The following is a 20,682-nucleotide window of genomic DNA, read 5'->3' as shown; positions in this document are numbered from 1 at the left end:
ACTTAGGTCAAAAGTGTTTACAACAGTTATAATTTATTTTGTAGTTTTGATTTCTGCATTATCTGTGTGAATATTAAAATCCCCTACAATAGAAAAACAGTCAAACTGTCATTGATAACAGTTCTGTGAGCTCTTCAACAAAGGCTGGAGAATATTTTGGAGGCCTGTAAATAATGTTAAACAATACTTAGGTATTCAAAAGACAAATACTGACCAAAGGACACTTGCTTGCATTGATAAACATCTTTAAACAGAGCAGCTAGCTACACCTCCACCTCTCCTAACAGACCTGCAGAAACTTAAAAAATTAAAGTTAGGAGGGGCTGTTTCAGTGAGGACTGTTGCACTGCAGCTGTCTTCTAGCCATGTATCATTTAGAAACATAAAATCCAGGTTGTTTGTGGTTATTAAATCATTGATCAGAAATATTTTTTTAGTGAGCGAATGTTTAAAAATGCTAACTTGATAGAATTACATTTGGTCTCTACAGCAATCTTAGATTGATGCATTATAGGCCGCAGATTAGATGAGTCAGCCGTACGGCTTGAGAAGGCCTTAGACTTTCTATCATGTGATAAAACAGAAATAGAGGAGGCTACAGGCACACTGGGACCCGACACATATCACTGAGAGCTGTTATCAGTTGTTTTTGGTTCACCTACACCAGATGGAGGAGGGTTTGGGCCCTGGCGTTGTTGTAGCGGTCGGAGAGCTCTCACAGGAGGAGGAGGGAGAGCTGGGCCTGCAGTCTTTGGTGGTTGGGGGGCCCGGCATTTGAGTTGATATCTGGGAGCTTGCAGCGAAAGAGTGAGAGAGTTTGGTCCCAGCATACACCAGTTCCTCCATTTCATGTGAGAAGCTTAGAAGTGGAGTATTCATCTACTCTCCTCTCTCTTTAACTTCCTCCTGTTCTTCACTCTCTCTCAGTCTCTGTTTAACGTGGAGAGCAATGTCTGTCCTCAGTCAGCACTGCTTATTAAGCCCAAATCAAACAAATAAAAGCAAGCTAGCAGCACATGCATTGTCAACACACACAGTGAACCAGCATGTGCGTACAGCCACTGATGCAGTCACGCTCGGAGAACACTCACAACTTGCTAAAGCCAAAGTGAGTTTTTACAACATCGGAATAAAATCGTATCGTTAAAGTATCGTTTGCCTGTTGGGATGCCAACTTCAGCAGAGCAAAAATGAATGCGGTTTAAGCTTTTAATAAAGTAATATAAATAAATAAAATATTATTATTATTATTATTTTTTCATCACCAAAATAAACCATAAAAAAAAAATAAAAAAAATAAGTATTTAGAAAGATTGAATAATAATAATAATAATAATAATGTGAAATTAATAATGAAATAGAAAAGAAAAATAATTATTAGTAGTAGTATCAAAATAAACAATTTTAAAAAGTAACTGTATAATAATAAGTATAATAATCTGATATCAGAAGTCTGATAATCTAACAATGATATTTGACTTAATCTATATAATAATTAATATTAATAGTAACAAAATAAACAAAAAAAATAAAGTATTTGAAAAATTTGAAACTGAAATACTAGAGATGATATAAAGAGCTGATAATCTTACAATAGCATTTGACTTTAGATAATAAATATAATAATGTAAAATCATAAAAAAAAGAAAGAAAACCATTACTTGAGAGAGTTGACCATCTTACAATAATATTTGACTATACAGATGTAGATATAATAATAATAATAATAATAATAATAATAATAATAATAATATAAAAAAGAGACTAATAATCTTACAGCGGTATATAAAACATGTAAAACCATAAATGAATAAATACTTTAAAAAAATTAATAAATATTCACATTGTTCACATTCGTAGTACATTCAGAGTTTAATACTCTAGATAGTGGCATGCTAAGCCCCTTTACCAAAGTATGAGCATGGTGATGCTTGTCTTATAATCATACAAACAAGTGATCCATAAACAAAGGTGTACAGTTCCCAAAGACAATCCCACAGTCCTGCAGCCTTATCATACTCTTCCTCAAAGAAGACCACACAGCGAGGACCCTCGACCTAGACTGTACCACATTTACCATGTATAGACAGAGTGGAGTTTTCTAAGAGCATGTTTACGCATCGCTTTTGTACAGCTTTTACGAGGAATGTAAAGAATGCCTCAGATCAGCGGTGAATTTTTCCCTCTGTAGCATGGGATGGTTGGCACAATACTGGACCTGTCTGATGGCCTGCCTCCTCCTCCTGCTGCTTTGCTCTGAAGGCTAAAGCACCCCGTCAGCCGGAGACGCCGTGTGAGTTATGTAACACGAGGCGTCTGCTGGAAGACAGATTGCAGACGGCAACAGACTGCCAAGGTACGAGGTGCTTCACTTAACTGTCAGAGATGTAGCCAACTGCTGCATCGCCTCATGGGACAGTAAGAGAGTTTAAATTCAATGGCAAGAACAAGGGATATGGATATACACAAAATAAAAATCCCATTGATTATACAGTAAACTAACTTTTGGCTACAAAATGTACCCTACAAAAAGTGCTTACATGAGTGCATGATGCTACATATTTTCATGCATTAGATGAGAAGCTGCTTTATATGGCCTCTCACTGTTTTACTATTTTTACCATCAGTGAAAAAAAATCAGTGCAAAAAAAAAAAAAATCAGCATTAAAAATCATTAATACAGCCAAAAAACTGCAATTGCAACCTGAACCAATTTTGAATTACCACAATATGTTTTCATAACTTTGGTTATCAGACGTTAGATGAAAACCCATTTCCAGAGGGGGAAAAAGGAAAATGTACTGTGATTATCCAGTAATTTTATGGACATTTCCATTAACCGTAAAACACAAGACAAAATCCTAAATACAGGTAAAACAACAGTAAAAATAAATGCGGAAAAATTATTTCATAATACAGTAAATGGTACAAATACATTTTTATTTATTTTTTTATTTATTTGTTTATAGTGTTGAGTGAGACTGTTGAAAATAACAGTCACATTGTGAGAGATTTTCTTAATATCTTAATAAAAGCTGCTATTATGAGGAATGACTTTGAATATGTGAGCTAAAGTTACATTGTGAAATATTAAGTCAGAAATAATTTTTAAACAAAGATTCAAATGGCGAGAATGTCACAACTGCAAAAAAAAAAAAAAAAACTACAAAATTGTTTGAAATAGAAATTGCCAATACATCAACCAAAATTTGGGTTGAATATACAATACATTTATTAACTTTTTTTTAAAAAACATTTTACAATCGGTTTTCAGCAAAAAAAAAAAAAAAAAAAAAAACTTTTTTTTTTTTTAACAAATACAAAAGTACTGTAAGTTTCCACATCCTAAGTTTTGTATTTATTAAAAAAGAAAAGTTTTTTTTCTCTTTTTGCTGAAAACCAAATGTAAAATGTAATTTTATTGCACTGTCAACCAAAATCTTTCCAAACTGTCTTTTTGTGCGTACCTATTTCAATTAGACGCAAATAAAACTACATACGTTAAGATGATTTTCTGTACTAACATTTAAACATTTGGTCTGCTTGAAAAATTAAAAATGCAGCATGCATTTTCACTCATGTCATTGACAGAAAACTGACAGCAAGTCTTTGACCGCACAGACTTCACGCCTCCAGCCATACTGCTTCTTACACAACATTCAAAGAGGACTTAAGAAGCCACACACTTGAATCCTGAGTACATACAGTAATAAGACCATTTTGAAGCTAATCTTACAGCAGTGGGCCCCATAAGATGACTGTATAATCCACTATGAGTTTGTGACATTTTCCCATCACCATTACCAACTCAAACACCAAAGTGAGCCACGGCCCACCACTTTAATCTCCCAGACTAATTATGGCATTTGAGAAGACAAATATGCACTTAGAAATGCAGTACGCTCCTCTTCTCTAGGCCGCAGCGGCCAGAGAGCGGCTCTCAGTAATGGATCGGCCTTAATTACAGGTCTTATGGATGGAAGAGATCAAAGAAGATACTCATGCAGTTTTCCATCTGTGTTGAAGTGTCCTAAATGTTCCGGAAGAAATCTGGGATGAGTAAGTGACAAACAAATAAAGCATTGAGGACTGAATGACGGGCTAATGAAAAACAGGGAAACATGGAGATGACAGCAATGACTGACCATGATAACGCATTTTCAACTTCAGAACACACAAATGCAGGGCAGCAACAGCATTCGAAGTAAAGAAGATGTGCAGAAATGTTGAAAAAGAGCTTAAATGTAGCACTACAAAACAGCAGGATGCAATGCAATGACTGAAGATATCCATCTGACGCGTGTAGACATGAACAAGGGATGTAACAATTTTAATTTTGTTTAAAAAAGTTTTTTTTTTATATATAATTTCTTATAATGTAATATAAAACAACATATATAATCCATATTAAAATTCTATACTATTGTTTAACTTGCTATATTAATAATAAAAAGCTAAAATCAAAAGTTTTAAATACTAAAAGAACAGCTTTAAGTGACCATTTGATTATAAATATACAATATCAACTGAAACATATCCAACAGAAAATGATAAATTAAATTAATAAAAAATTAAATAAAATCTGATATCTGTAGGTATGTTTATATGCACTATTTTTTGTCAAATGGAATGAATCAAATCTGATTCTGATTCAGAAAATTGTTTATATTATAAACCCTAAGTGCTGCAATTTGACTTGCATATTCACAAAAAGAGAACTAACATGTCATAAGCATTTTAGCGAATATTTGGTAAACATTCAGCCTCCTTCCCTCACCAATTTTTAAGACATGAGCTGTAAATAAACACACGGGGTCATAAGACACAACACATATGTAAACATATGCATCACAATCCTGAACATTATTTTTTAATCCCATTGAAGAAATACTTGGATAAAAATGCTTACATATTAATCCTGGCCTGACAAACCTGAACAGTTTACTGAAATCCTGAATGATATTACCAAAAACAACAGTACATTTATGACTTTGGGTTCCAAACTATTTAACAAAGTTGTATAAATTATAAATACTGTTTGAGATCGGAGTGTACAAAAGACAACAACTCACTGGTTAGTGACTGAGGAATGTCAGTATTTTGGGTAAGTGGATCCAGCCTTACCATAAACATCATAGATGACATCCAGAGGGGACGACCAAGAGTACCGTTCCCCCCCCAGTTCTGTCAAAGAAGATGGGAGTGTCTCAAGTTCATAAGCTCCCCGTTTCCTCCAGTAAAGGAACATTGTGAAGGACGAGGCTGTAAACGTTAACTGCAAAAATAAACTGATCTTCTAAAGGCTACTTTAAAAGGAAACAATACCCACTCACACAATAATCAAACACTCAACATCTAACGCGGCATCTTTACATCCACCTCTGATGTGCCCTAAACGGGATATAGTCAATCTCAAACAATTCCCTATAAAGCAGGCACCTGCAGTTACCTCATCTTCCCTAACAATTAAACCTCGCTTTGATCCCGCATCACGAGTTCCAACCCATAAAAGTGCGCAACTAGGCACGCCAAAACCGTATCTACGTTCCAAAACCGAGCTAATCCTGGCACCCATTTCACAGCAACTCATGACAATAAATCTCAATTGAGAACGTATCAAAGTTGCTTGATGTCTTGACAAGAATGTCTCGCCTTATTCGAAAAGTTGACGGTGCTTCTTCAACTTCATCTTAGATCCATTACCAGACCTATGTTCTAAACCCGAGCAAACACCGGCACCCATTTCACAGAAAGTCAACGCAACTCTTTAGAATAAATCTCAATTGAGAACGAATGATGGGTTCCTCGCTTCTTGAATTGTGGTTCCCAAGTTGGAAACACCTACAAGTCCTCTAAACCTTGGCAGGAAAAAACTAATTAAAGTCTTCCAAAGTTGCTTGATTTCCAGACAAAAATGTATCGACTTCTGTGAGAAGTTGACGGTGCATCATCTTCAACTTCATCTTAGATCCCAAAACCAGACCTATGTTGCAAACCCAAGCAAAACCTGGCACCCATTACACAGCAGCCCAATGCAACTCTTGATAATGTAAATAATGCTCAGAATGGATAATGTATGACGTGTTCCTTGCTTCTCGAACTGTGGATCCCAAAATGGGATCTCGCTGTACGCTAGACAGGAACACCTAAAAGTTCCCTACACCTCGGCAAAAACAAACCAAATTAAAGTCTTCCAAAGTAGTTTGACGTCTTGACGAGAGTGTCTCGCCTTCTTTGAGAAGTTGACGGTGCTTCTTCAACTTCATCTCAGAAGTTCTTCGCTTTCTTCGCCAAACAATCAGTATTTCCAAGTCTGCAGGGAACAGGCACATTGGTGTCAAAGTCTGTGCAAGCAAGTTGGGCAAAGAGGTCTGGTTGTCAGAGGGTGTTCGACCCACACTACCAGACAAATGTTGTATTCATACTGGGCTGAAGTGCATGCTGGGATTGACAGACTAGGCCAATACTTTCCAGTCTTTGGGAAACAAAGATCCCTTGCAAACCCCTCCTACACAGACAGTGAACTTTGTCTATGATTTGCACAAACAATAAAAGCCAGACATTTCTGCATTGATTAGAGTCCTAGTCCTCCTTTTTCGGAGAGATTTATGAGTTACGAATGCCGCGTGACTACAACAATGTCAGCTGTTACTTGGATGGACACTGGCCAGCTGTGGCTCCTGATAAGATATCCACTCTACGGAGGTGGATGCATGTCAAAATGACAATTTCAAACGTGGCATTTCCCCAATGTCTTGTTGCAGTAAGGTTGCTTTAGTTATCCTGCAGAGAAGAATTATTGTGAGAATGTACCGTGCAAGAGTCGGAGGGGAGGGACGATGCTGCACAGCCATTCAGATGTCCAATTTTGGGATAAGAAATTAGAGGGTACGGCTGGGGCAGACTTGCTCTTGGAGACTGGCTTTGCAGACATATGGTAGTAATCCAGAACCTGGCTTTGAACTTGCAGTTTTTTTAAATGAACAGGCCGCTCGGGCAGCTGCAGAATGAGACTCAGAGAACCAGATTCAGACAATGAATCTAAAGTTTTTCCTCTGCAACTTCAGCGTCTTTTAAACAAAAACAGTGGGCTTGAATATTCTGCATTAGCATAAAAAGTGCACTTACGTAACAGAGTTTGAGTGCAGACGTGTGACTGAGAGGCAGAATGAGTGTGTGCAACAGGATGAAGTGAAGGAGTAAGTTTTCCCAAGCCTCAGTGGTGTTGACAGGTGGAGAGCAGTTTGTCTGGTTGCCAAAGTAGTGGAAAATATATTTAACCTATATTTAGATGGAACAGCCACATCATATGCTATATTAACCCCTTAAATACTAGAAATGCTATTGTAATACTTCAAAACTTACAACACAACAACAAACTGATGACATTAACTGAAGATAATTCACTAACTCAATTTCAAATATTATCATTCAAAAATTTGGGGTTGTTAAGATTTTTAAAAATAAGTATCTTATGCTCACCAAGGCTACATTTATTTGATCTAAAACAAAGTAAAAATTAAAAATAATTGTTTTCTATTTTAATCATTCTAATATTCTGATTTGGTGTTCAAGAAGCATTTCTTATTATCATTAATGTTGAAAACAGTTGTGCTGCTTAATATTTTTGTGAAAACTGCGATGCATTTTTTCAGGATCCTTTCAGGATGAATATTACATTAAAAAAAAAAAATTGGTGAAATAGAAATCTTTGGTAACAATGAACATCTTAATTTTTTTAACAATACAATGCATCCATGCTGAATAAAAGTCTAAATAAAAAAACATTCACATTACTCAATGTTTTCAAAACATGTTTATAGATAATGTTTCCATCCATAATATTTCATGCAAATAATTGTAAAATATTTATTTGTTTCCAAAGAACACCATTTTGTTTATAGAGCGTTTTTCACAATGTATGTTTATTATGTATGAGCATTAATGTCAAAGTTTCAAAATCCCTCAGTTGTTACTCTAAGAGCACAGGGGTGTTTATGACATAATGAAAAGCTAGACCGTCTTGCTCTGTACAGAAGCCGATATTACAGAGCTCATCCTTGGCAGAGACGTGATCATTAACACGAGGCTGAGATCCACCTAAATGGACTTAAGCTGGGTGGGGGAAGCTCTTCAGCAGTAGTCGGCGTGGGACAAAGTGATGACATGAACTCAGGCTGAAGGGCTCTTTTTAATCTACCATAATCGTCACACGGAGAGAGGGCTGACACACAAGCGTTTCATTCCTCTAATGAGCAGAGCATGATCGCTGCTACTCCATTAGCAAGGCCAAGAAACCAAGAGCTACAGAAGTTACTTTAGATCTACACAGTCAATAGAAATCGAACATAAAAAACACTAATAGTTCTGATTCTAAACTCTTTTTGAAAGAGCAAAATACCTCATTTTAATATTCTCTTGCAACAAAACAAAAAGTTTGTTGAATGATTTGGAAATTATTTTACAGTATAATGCACCGTTGTTATGGTGTATGTCAGCTATAAAAATCCTGCTGAAAAATGACTAAACTGGTTTGCAGCCCAGCCACTAAACCACTCTAAAACCAACCAAAAGACTCACCAGGCTGGGATATCAATGAAGACCAGCTTAGGCTGGTTTAAGATGTTTTTGATGTATTTTTTGTTTTGTTCACAATGAGTTATACAAATCTTATTTCTGAATGTTTTTTTTTTTTTAAATGTTTTAAAGACATTTTTCCTTGGTTTTATACAAATGTTGTATAAATGAAAATTACATATATAAATTGGGTGGTGATGGCGCAGTGGATAAGACACATGCCTTTGGTGTGAGAGACCTGGGTTCGAATCCACTGTGAGACACCAATGTGTCCCTGAGCAAGACACTTAACCCCTAGTTGCTCCAGAGGCGTGCGACCTCTGACATATATAGCAATTGTAAGTCGCTTTGGATAAAAGCGTCAGCTAAATGAATAAATGTAAATGTACATGATCATTACATTTGCAAACAAAATGGGAATGCTACTTTTGAATGTTCTTTGAATAATAGCATTTGTGCTATTATTTTTAGAACATTATTAAAGACTACTTATAATATCTTTGTGCAAACTTTCTATTATTGTCAGTGGAAGAATGTTTGTTCATAACTTTGAAAGAACCTTGGCATTCTGAGAACTTTCTCTCTTATTTGGGAAAGCTCAGTGTTATTATAATAAGCTATATTACTCCGCAGAATAACGGTCTATAATGATTATTATTATTAAAAACTATTACAAATTGTTGCATTTTATCATGTCGCAGTTGCAGCCATTTGATAAAAGCAACTGAGGCTGTTTTGTGTCACACTTTGTGGTCAAATAAATGGCTGTTTGCATTGATCTAAAATATTAGTCTAAAAATATATTCCTTATTATGAATTATAAAATGGTTTATTGTTTAAGTCAAATCTTCTGCAGAGAAGCATCTGTAGTATACAAGAGTGAACAATTTCATTACTCCTCACAGCTGGGACCTGAAATTTTTCCCTCAGGCTCCAACAGCGGTGCTCCATCAGTCAAACAAACCGAACAACTCCAACTGCAAGTTCACGGCTAAATTACTACTAATCTCTTTCATTCAACGAGTCTAATAGCTGTACAATCACTTAAACCAAGGGCAGGACCTGGAGGAAGAACAATATGCTAATAGCACTGTCTTGTGTGTGATAAAGGCAAGCTGAAAGCGTGACAGAGTGAGGGATGATGGGAAAGCCGTAAGGCTAGGAGGGCTGTTGAACGGTGAAGGGAACGGCTGACAGCTGCGAGAGCCTGTTCATGAGCATTACATCATCTCAGGACTTGAAAAGCTGATAGCAATAACCCTGCGGTTTGTTTTTGTGTGCATGTGGGGGTTGCATTTGGGTTACAAGACTTACAATACAGTCTCTCAAGTAAAGGCCATACTCGATTACATCATTGTGAGTTACCAACAATATTCCATTATTTGTTTACTTTTGATAACACTAATCAAATGCAAGGTGTCTTTTGACTAAAAACAAAGCACTTGTAAATGAACTGGTCAATTTATTGACAAGAAAATGCAGTATGCAGTATGATTAATTAGATTTTTACATTTTGCCCATGCAAAACTCATGCCAGGACATTGCTATGAAGTTGCTAGGTGGTTCATTACTGATCCCAAGACAAAAAAAAAATCCTATATATATATATATATATATATATATATATATATATATACTGGTTATTGATTGATTTTCTGGTTTCTGCATACAGCTTCATCCCTCTTTCATTGTATGTCCATGGGAAGTTTTTAACCAATTTTATTGTCCATCTACCAAAAATTGTTCACTTATTTAAGTGACACTTGTTCCTGCGTGTACAAATGGTGTCCACTCTTAAAAATAAAGACACTTTATTGGCATTGACGGTTTCCATGAAGAAATGTTAACATCCATGGAACCTTTCCATTGCACAAGTGAAAAAAAAAAAAAAGAGTTGTTCTTCACACACAGTTCTTAAAAAAAGGTTCTTTGAAGAACTGTTCAGTTATTTTGGGAAGCATAGTTCTTCTATGGCATCACTATGAAAACCAATCGAAAGTTTTATTAAGAAAAGTCAAACAAAGGACACAATTTAGCAAAAACATCTTGAAATTAGTATTTTTTTTAAACCTGACTATCACTGGAAAAGCCAAATTTAGCCAAGCGAAATACGAACTGGTAAATAAATACCCTTGACACTTCAGATAATAAGATTAGTCTTAAAGCAAAAGGATTTGCCAGTGTTTAAGGCAAAGATTTAGTGGATGCAAAAGGAACCAACCAACTTAAAACCAGTGATGCAATGACATTTTTCAGGAAGCATATCAAGCTAAGAGCTTTAAAGGTCAGTCAGTTGACATCATGCATCCAAACTGAGGGGGACAAGCACACACTAGGTAGAACTGTTAAGATAAAACAACTAATCAAACTTGAGTGAGCCAAAAGCTCCTCTCAGACAAGCCTTAAACACCAGATGCTCTGAGATTAAACCCATGTATTTCAGGGAGGCTTGAGTGGTCTGGTGGGTAACTTGCCGTCCCCGCTGAGCTAAGAAGCCTCTGGCGTACACCACACGCTAGTTTGGGGTTTCTATAAATAACTATTCAGGCTGGAAGGCTAATCTTATCGTGATTGCAGAGGTCAATATAATCGAGCAGGAAAATGTTTGGCAACAGCAAGAAGTGTCTGTGTATCTCAGTCTGTGAAAGAAGTAGTATTGTGGTCAAAGCATCCAAGAAATCGATTTGAATCTGATTTTAAAAGTCCAATAAAACAACAAACTTTCTAAATTAATGTTTGTTGACTTTATTGGACTTTTCTATATGCATGCTTGTATTTATTTATGCACAGAATATTCTAAATATTTCAACGAAGGCCAATAAGCAACCATGCACCTTTTCATCAGAAATGTAAAAAACATGTAAAAATATTGTAATTTATGAATTTAATAAAGAACAGGCCACTTCTGGTCTCATTTTCAATTCATTAAAACTCCCTAATATGCAAATGATTTAAAATGAATCACAATGAACTAAACTGCCAATTAAAATAATGAGCTGAGAGATTTGCTGTAACTCATTTCTATGATTCTACCAGACAAATACATCACACTGCAGTAAACACTGTAAAAATGTTATTAAATGTTTGTTTAACATTTCCACAGGTCTAAACTATTATCCGAGAGTGCTTATGCTCCAAATGCCTGCATATAAAGTCATTATTTTAATGCCAAACCACAACTTTTGATTTGTTTATGGGATTTGAAGCATCAGAATCAATCATTTGATCAAGCAATGTTATGCAAGTTGCCAAGACATATACATTTAGTCATCGTTCTTGCATTATTGATATTAATTTGATCAATTAATTAACATTTCGTAAGAGTCAGAGAAAGCAAACTTACTGAGACGTAGTCGGATGCCAAGCCAGCTTCTGGGAGGCGATTTGTGAAGAACTGGGTGCATAATCCACTTGTTGGGTACCATTCTGTCTGCTTTACTCTGCGTCCTCTGTGTTGAGGTAGAAATCCACACTATAATAGCTGGCGGAGGGGTCACCAGCGGTCAGATACGACTCCTGGCATGATGATTGGAGAATGAACACTACTTTTACTGCCAGAGACATAGATCCCAGGTGGGACAACCCCCAAATGAGAGTACACATCACATTGAAAATACACACACACAAAAACACAATGACTGTTCAAAAATTATAAATATCAATATACCTTTGTATCTATTAGGTTATTTAGAAAGGCATAAAAAATATGAAAAACAGTTAGTGAATTAAACAATGCTGATATTTTTGTCTGGCTTAAAGTTAAAAATCTCAACATGGTTTAATTGAATTTAAAAAAAGTTTTTTAAATTCAAAAAATAAAAAAACGTTGAAGAAAGTAGTTTTACATAATCTTTAATTAAAAAAAAAAAATTAAACAAAGCAATTGTTTTAAAATACAACTTGGCAAACATTTTAACTTTAGAAAACAATGATTAAGCTGGCAAGCACACATAGTTTAAAGATGTAATTAAAGTATTTTAGTGCTTTTGTCACGCCACTTAACATTTTAGTCTAACATTTGTTTAAAATGGTATAAACAGTGCAAAAATGTATGAACAAAAATTCTAAGAACTTGCCGCGTTTTAAACTAGGTTCTATAAAGTAACTTGTCTTTTTTATTGAATCAAATCCTTATTTCACTGATGCACCTTTTATTTGCAATGCATGCACATATTAAATGCAGAGCCCGTTTGCACATTTCAAACAGGCCTGATTTGGCTACATCTCCTTTGATCTCACGGTATTGTGTTGCATTGTCATTTTAATGGCTCGGTAAGCGTGCACGCTGTTTGCATCTCGGCGATTAAAACACTGACTACAACATGACCAAAGCAACAATTAGACCCAGCGATCGCATTCGATTCTGTGGTCTATTACTGTATATCGAAACTCAGTCTAACCTGTTGCATTGTAAATCTTCATCATCCACCCGCAGAATCAAAATAAGCTCGTGCATTCAGTAGCAGCAGGACTTTAAAATTCACTCCAATGTCGCTTTCATCCCCTCTACTGCACCGCCGCTGTCTTCTTTAAATCCAAGCCAGGCGATTATCAGCGTGAAAGTTTCTAGCTTGCTTTGTCTGGGCTGTTCCCTCTGCTCTGTTTCACCCTGGAAAGCGTTTTCCATTCATTCAATTCACCTTTAGTCAAGAGCTCCCGCTGCACTACATGCGTTTAACCGCTAGAGGCGCAGACTAGTGCACAATTCATTTTACGCACCTTTTAGTATCTTAACTGAATATTTAATGTCTATGTAATCCATATAAATATTAATATTTAATATAACATGTTTAACAAAATATTTGATTATGTGAATCAAGTTCCAATTGCTTTGATAATTGCAGGTTTACCCTTAGTGGCAGTAGTTCAGAAGTTCATCTGCAGGCTTGTGTGCAAGATACTTGTGGATTTATGACTCCACCTGGTGGTCATCATGTCCATCTACAAACAGTTCTATCTCCACAAGCGCACGTAGGTCCATTTGGATGATATTACATCTCTGAAACAGTGTTGAAGCTGGTATGAAGAGAGACTGGGGAAATTGTGATTAATTAATACTATTGTGGTTGCCTAACAACTGGAATGGTGTATCACAGTAAAACTAAAGTTATGGCAGTAAAAACAAGATGAGCATTGTAACTATTGTGCTTTTTACCAAAACTACCACAGCAAAACCAGTTACTGTGGTTTCATGCTTTTATGAAAAAGTGAACATTATTTTCACATATCACCTGGACTATAAGGATTCATTTAATCTAGCTTTAGTTTAAAATTGTATAAACATTGTCAAAAAATGTATGAAACCAACATAAATTACATTTCTAACTTTTTAATCTTATTTCTCTTTTTTATTTGATTGCATCCTTATGCTACTGATCCACATTTTATTTGCAATACATGCACATATCAAATGCAGAGGCAGGTTGCAGATTTCAAACAGGCCTGATTTGGCTGCATGTCCTTCGATCTCATAGTAGCTATTCAATTGCATTGTCATTTCAATGGCTTGGTAAGCATGCATGCTGTTTGCATCTCAGCGATTAATACACTGACATGACCAATGCAATCAGACAGTGATGGCATTCGATTCTGTGGCCTATTAATGTATATCAAAACTCAGTCTAATCTGCTGCACTGTAAAGCTTCATCATCGACCTGCAGAGTGAAAATTACCTCATGTATTCAGCAGCAGCAGGACTTTAAATTCACTCCAATGTCGTTTTCATCCTATAAGGGTGAACTTATGAGGCATAGGATTTGCTTTCATGATGATAGTGTTGCACCTTTTAATAGTTTTGTATCTGGTGTCTAATATAACATTAGCATTTCAAGAGTTTGTCATTGGTATGGGTGTGAGTGGAGTGGTGGATAGTCGAATTCAGGAATCCTTTATTGCCTTTTCATTCAAACCGTGAGTAAAATTTTTAACTTGTTTATCATATTTATGTTTATGAGTTAAGTTTCATTACCACACCCAACTACTATGTGATTCATGTAAATCTAAATAACCAATGTTCAGTGAAAGTTGTATTTTTAATTGCTTCTTGGCTGTAGGTATAGGCAACTAAACAGTATTATGATATCTCATAGCCTAGGCAATTTTCAGAACATTTAAAAAATTAGTGATATATTTAGTTTGAGTTAAAAGTATCTTGCCTCGTAAACATGGCTTTCTGTTTGCCTCATGCACGCTGCAGCTCAGTTTCGAAAATGTATTTTCCATTCACAATGTTTAATTAAATTTAAAAAAGGGAAAAATAAATATAATAATAACATTAAAACATTTTCTTTTAAGTTGGGTTATGTTTGGCATTTGAGGTAAGAAGCCTGTTGTTGGCACACATTAAAGGGATATTTCACCCCAAAATCAAACATGTTGTTCCAAACATTAGTTTCTTTCTGATAATGAACATAATGGAAGATATCTTTGAGTTAAGAAATGTCCTTTCACATTCATATCTTTCAGGTCTGAAAGCAGATTTAAGAGACTCTGTCTATGGGCAGCACATTGTGTCTGATGTTGTACTAAAAGCTGACAAAAACCCAAACAAACCGCTGGTTCTCTCTTTCCATGGGACTACAGGAACTGGGAAAAACCATGTTGATAAAATCATTGCAAGAAACATTTACAAAGAAGGGGAAAATTGCAAGCATGTTCACACATATATATCTGACTATCATTTTCCAGACAAACGAATTTCACATGTCTACAGTGTGAGTAAATATTACATATTGCATGAACTTAGAATAGGTATAAGTATTCAAAGTATTTTGTCAATTGATTTCTCTGCCAGAGCAGTTCAAGCTTTGGTTACGTGAGGCAGACCCAACATGGAGTCATGCATGCCCACACTTAGATCAAACTATAGTGTTAATATTAGTAAACTGTGGTATATTCTGAAGCTACGTGTACATCATGTCTCAACTATCATAGTTACAGTGGGGGAAAAGATTATTTGATCCCCTGCTGATTTTGTATGTTTGCCAGATTTTGTATGTTTGCCACAAAGAAATGATCGGTCTATAATTTAAATGCTAGGTTTATTTGAACAGTGAGAGACAGAATAGCAACAACAACAACAACAAAATCCAGAAAAACACATTTTAAAAAAAGTTATAATTGATTTGCACTTTAATGAGTGAAATAAGTATTTGACCCCTTTGCAAAACATGACTTGGTGGCAAAACCTTTGTTGGCAATCACAGAGGTCAGACGTTTCTTGTAGGTGGCCACCAGGTTTGCACACATCTCAGGAGGGATTTTATCCCACTCCTCTTTGCAGATGCTCTCCAAGTCATTAAGGTCATTTAAGGTTGACGTTTGGCAACTCAAACCTTCAGCTCCCTCCACAGATTTTCTATGGGATTAAGGTCTGGAGACTGGCTAGGCCACTCCAGGACCTTCATGTGCTTCTTCTTGAGCCACTTCTTTGTTGCCTTGGCCGTGTGTTTTGGGTCATTGTCATGCTGGAATACCCATTCCTGACCCATTTTCAATGCCCTGGCCCTGACGGTACATGGCCCCGTCCATCGTCCCTTTGATGTGGTGCAGTCGTCCTGCCCCCTTAGCAGAAAAACACCCCCAAAGCATAATGTTTCCACCTCCATGTTTGACGGAGGGGATGGTGCTCTTGGGGTCATAGACAGCATTCCTCCTCCTCCAAACACAGCAAGTTGAGTTGATGCCAAATAGCTCGATTTTGGTCTCATCTGACCACAACACTTTCACCCAGTTCTGCTCTGAATCATCGGCAGACTTCAGACGGGCCTGTACATGTGCTTTCTTGAGTAGGGGGACCTTGAGATCATTGACAAGATCCTCCTGTGTAGTTCTGGGCTGATTCTTCACCGTTCTCATGATCATTGAAACTCCACGAGGTGAGATCTTGCATGGAGCCCCAGACCGAGGGAGATTGACAGTTATTTTGTGTTTCTTCCATTTGCGATTAATCGCACCAACTGTTGTCACCAAGCTGCTTGGCGATGGTCTTGTAGCCCATTCCAGCCTTGTGTAGGTATACAATCTTGTCCCTGACAACCTTGAACAGCTTGGTCTTTGGTCTTGGCCATGGTGGAGATTTTGGAATCTGATTGATTGATTGCTTCTGTGGACAGGTGTCTTTTATACAGGTAACAAACTGAGATTAGGAGCACTCCCTTAAAGAGAGTGCTTCTAATCTTAACTCCTTACCTGTATAAAAGACACCTGGGAGCCAGAAATCTTGCTGATTGATAGGGGATCAAATACTTATTTCACTCATTAAAATGCAAATCAGTTTTTAACTTTTTTTGCTGTTCTCTCTCACTGTTCAAATGAACCTACCATTAAAATTATAGACTCGTCATTTCTTTGTCAGTGGGCAAACATACAAAATCAGCAGGGGATCAAATATTTATGGCCCCCACTATGAGTTCTCAACCTAAAACATTCATTATCATCAGGTTTCTTACTAATAAAAAAAATTATTAATTAATAGGCCCTATTATAAAATAAAAAAATAAGAAAATTAAGCGTAGCGCTTTAATACTGTAGTTTTTGGCAGCTAAGAAAAACATGGTGATATCATGCACTGCAAAACAGTTTCTTAATCAGTATTTTCAGAATTTGTTTCTGATTGTCTAGTAAAATAAATGAATATGATATTTAGACTTCATTTCAGAAAGTATCCCATGAATTAGATTTACTTTCTTATCCAAATAGTTTATTTTTTCTTGATTTAAGCGTAAACTGAAACACAGTTTAGTCAGGCTAAAAAGAAAAAGAATATGAAAAAAAGAAAATAATATAGAATCACAACCATTTTCAATGGAAAAATGCAGAATGTCACTGCATTAGTCACATTCTCGGCAGTCCATAATATTTCCTGTTGTGTTTATGTAACAGACAACATGAGGGTTAAGTTTTGTATCTGAAAATAAACAAAAGATTAAAAAAAATATCAATATTAAAATTAGTGTAGTTAGTTCTGTCCACCCACTTTTGCAAATAAATAAATACATTTTAGAAATCATAGAGGAAGTGAACAGCTCAAGAGTAGAAACTCCTTTAATTGATTATACTACAACAAAATGAATAAAAATACAGCTGTGGAAGTGTTGCACATAGCAGAAGACATTTCTCTAACTGGAATTTGCATGTTCTGTTTATTCAGGCACATTCAGGTTTCCCCGCTCTATGTTCATATTTGATGAGATGGACAAGATGCAACCACAGCTGATCGTCATTCAACAAAGCAATCTTCATTTTTCTCAGGTGATGCATTACAAATCCCTTTTTTCTTTTGTAATTTCCAAATCCCATTTGTAGGCAACATATTAGTGAAGTGAAGTGACATACTGCCAAGTATGGTGACCCATACTCGGAATTCGTGCTCTGCATTTAACCCATCCAACGTACACACACACAGCAGTGAACACACACACACACCGTGAACACACACCCGGAGCAGTGGGCAGCCATTTATGCTGCGGCGCCCAGGGAGCAGTTGGGGGTTCGGTGCCTTGTTCAAGGGCACCTCAGTCGTGGTATTGAGGGTGGAGAGAGCGCTGGACATTCACTCCCCCCACCTACAATCCCTGCCGGCCCCAGACTCGAACCCGCAACCTTTGGGTTACGAGTCTGACTCTCTAATCATTAGGCCACGACCCCCCCCCCCACAACATTTTATATTAGCTATAAAATGTAATTCTTCAATTAAATTCCTTCACTTTCCCAAAAGAGTGATCCAATCCATGATAAGCTTGTTTATTTGTAGTAATGCAGATGGGAATGTGATTACTGAAGGTGGCTCTGGATTTCTGGAGAAGCGGCAGAGAGCGGAAAGAGATCAGGATGACCAGCAAGGAACTGGAGACTAAGATCTCTGAACACATCAACAAGAATGAGAACAGTATGAACTGAAAGATTTTATTAAATATTTTATAATGTGAATATACAGTATGTTTAGTCTCAATGAGTGTGTACTATATAACAAGTAGCCTAGTAATCACTGTTATTCTTTTTTCTCATTTGTAATGAATGATGAATGGTTCAGAGGTTGCTTCTTAAATATTTAGATTTGGTTTATTCATCCCTGAATATGTGCTTACATTCTTGGATTAACTTTTGTTCCTCCAGAAATAATTACTGTAATTTAGTTTAATTATTTAATTGACTTTTGTGTATGTCTGTTCTACAGGTGGATTTTCACACTCCAGCCTAATAGATTATCATCTGATTGTTCATTATGTTCCTTTCCTACCTCTGGAGATGCAGCATGTGTAACAGTGTGTCATTGCTGAGATGCTCCATCTGAAAATCATGCCAAACTATTTTCTGGCAGGTGAAGTGGCCAGAGACATGCCTTTCTACCCTGAAAAAGAGAGAGTCTTTGCTGTTAAAGGCTGCAAGTCTGTCAGACAGAAGTTGGTTCTGTATATTAGTAGAAAATGTTTTCAGCTTTTTGCTGCTTAATAATTTAAGAAGAGCCAGTTCAGTCAAGAGTCTAGACTTAATACTATACCTTTTGAGAGAACACTTTGTATCCTAACATGCAATCAGTAATTAACATATTTCCATTTCCATTCCACTTTATGCAATTAATATAAGGAAAAACCAATAAAGTAATAATTATGATGAATCATTTTTTATTTTATTTATCTCTAATATTTTTTTATTTTGCATTAATGTTTTATCCTCTAGACCCAATTACTCACATCATCAACACATCCCTCCTTACAGGCATTTTCCCCACTGCGTTCAAGCAGGCTCAGGTAACCCCACTGCTCAAAAAACCTACATTAAACACTTCTCTTATAGAAAACTACAGACCTGTCTCTCTCCTTCCATTCATAGCGAAAACACTCGAACGAGTTGTCTTAAACCAGGGGCCTGTTTCAGAAAGGAGGTTAAGTGAAAATGTTAACCCTGAAATGAGGGAACTCTGGGTTTTCTGTTTCAAAATGGGAGGTTTGTCAAACCCAGGAAAGCAGGGTAAGTCAAGCCCGTTTCTGAAAGAGAGCTAACTTATACTTAGAGTCAGTTACTGTGGTAACTTAATCTGTGAACCTAAATTGGTCAGGAGCAGGTTTTCTTCGGTAAAGCGATGTTTTAATACCTCATTCATTCATTCACGCTGCAAAATTGCTTTTATTACGTATTTTTGTCTTATTTCAAGTACAAATTAGGGGTGTCCCCAACTAAGGATTTTCATAGTCGAATCGGAATTAATTTTCGAATCTTGCCGATATTCGACTGATGGTCGAATCATATATCTGGGGGTGTGGTCAAAATACATTACCAAGAGTCAAGTCAGACACAGACATAATTACTGACATTAACACAAAGGGAAGATGTATCTGCGAGTCGTCCATTAGGCCTACACAAGCGGGGTAAATAATGTTTATTTTTTTTTATTTAAAAGATAGTTAACATTAAACGTCAGCCAAACCCTAAGAATTCACAACATTTTTTTTACTATAGTGCTCTCATTATAACGTTATGTAGCTATATGTATATGACATGTTTTGAGCTGCGCGCGCTGAAGATGACCAGTAGAATGAAGCTTTTGATAGCAGGTTTTTAATCAATGGGATTTAACTCATCATTTATCTCATATAAAATACACTTCGTTATTTATACAACATAACGTTATATTACGACGTATCGGCTATCTGCACAAAATGCCCCGAATGCATAAGTGAACGTGTTTGCGCGGCTCTGAATGAACTCCTTTTGTCAACAACGTGCAGAAACACAGCAGCTAAACTCTAAAACTTCACAGCGTTTTATTATAATAGTGTTCTCGTTATAATGTTATGTATATGACAGTCCCAGTCATAGTTATTAATATTCTGCATTCATTGTTGTTTGTCCTGCTCGCGCTGCGTGTGCTGAAGAGGTGATCACCCTATTAAAATATGAAAATAAAAATTACAGTTAATAATATGACGGAATTTTTTACGCAACCTCTGACCAGAAGCTGTTTAGTTGCTCATATTCTTCAAAGTATTTGTGTTCAACAGAAGAAAGAACTGCAGGTTTAGAACAACCTGGGTAAATTATGACAGAATTTTCATTTTTGAGTGAACCATACCTTTAAAGTGACAGACACATCCGTGTTTCTA

General features: G+C 36.3%; 1 protein-coding gene across 2 annotated transcripts in view; it reads right to left on the bottom strand.

Moving 5' to 3' along the window:
• Positions 1-13,225, bottom strand: part of LOC306860646 (pleckstrin homology domain-containing family G member 5-like) — a gene marked incomplete at its 3' end in the record, with an annotated part of 81,813 nt that extends 68,588 nt beyond the window's left edge. Inside the window, exons 1-2 of one of the 2 annotated variants that reach the window (XM_079402451.1) lie at positions 12,978-13,225; positions 11,921-12,093 (exon numbers count right to left, since the gene is read on the bottom strand). In XM_079402451.1, coding sequence (XP_079258577.1) covers positions 11,921-12,002 — 82 coding nt within the window. In that variant the 5' untranslated portion in view covers positions 12,003-12,093; positions 12,978-13,225. The remainder of the gene's footprint in view (positions 1-11,920; positions 12,094-12,977) is intronic. The other variant, XM_079402452.1, reaches the window with a different exon arrangement.
• Between the last annotated feature and the right edge of the window lie 7,457 nt (positions 13,226-20,682).

This window comes from Barbus barbus (genome assembly GCF_936440315.1).
Source record: "Barbus barbus genome assembly, chromosome: 41".
NCBI classification, from domain to species: Eukaryota; Metazoa; Chordata; class Actinopteri; order Cypriniformes; family Cyprinidae; genus Barbus; species Barbus barbus.
This window is presented reverse-complemented; position numbering and strand designations above follow the sequence as displayed.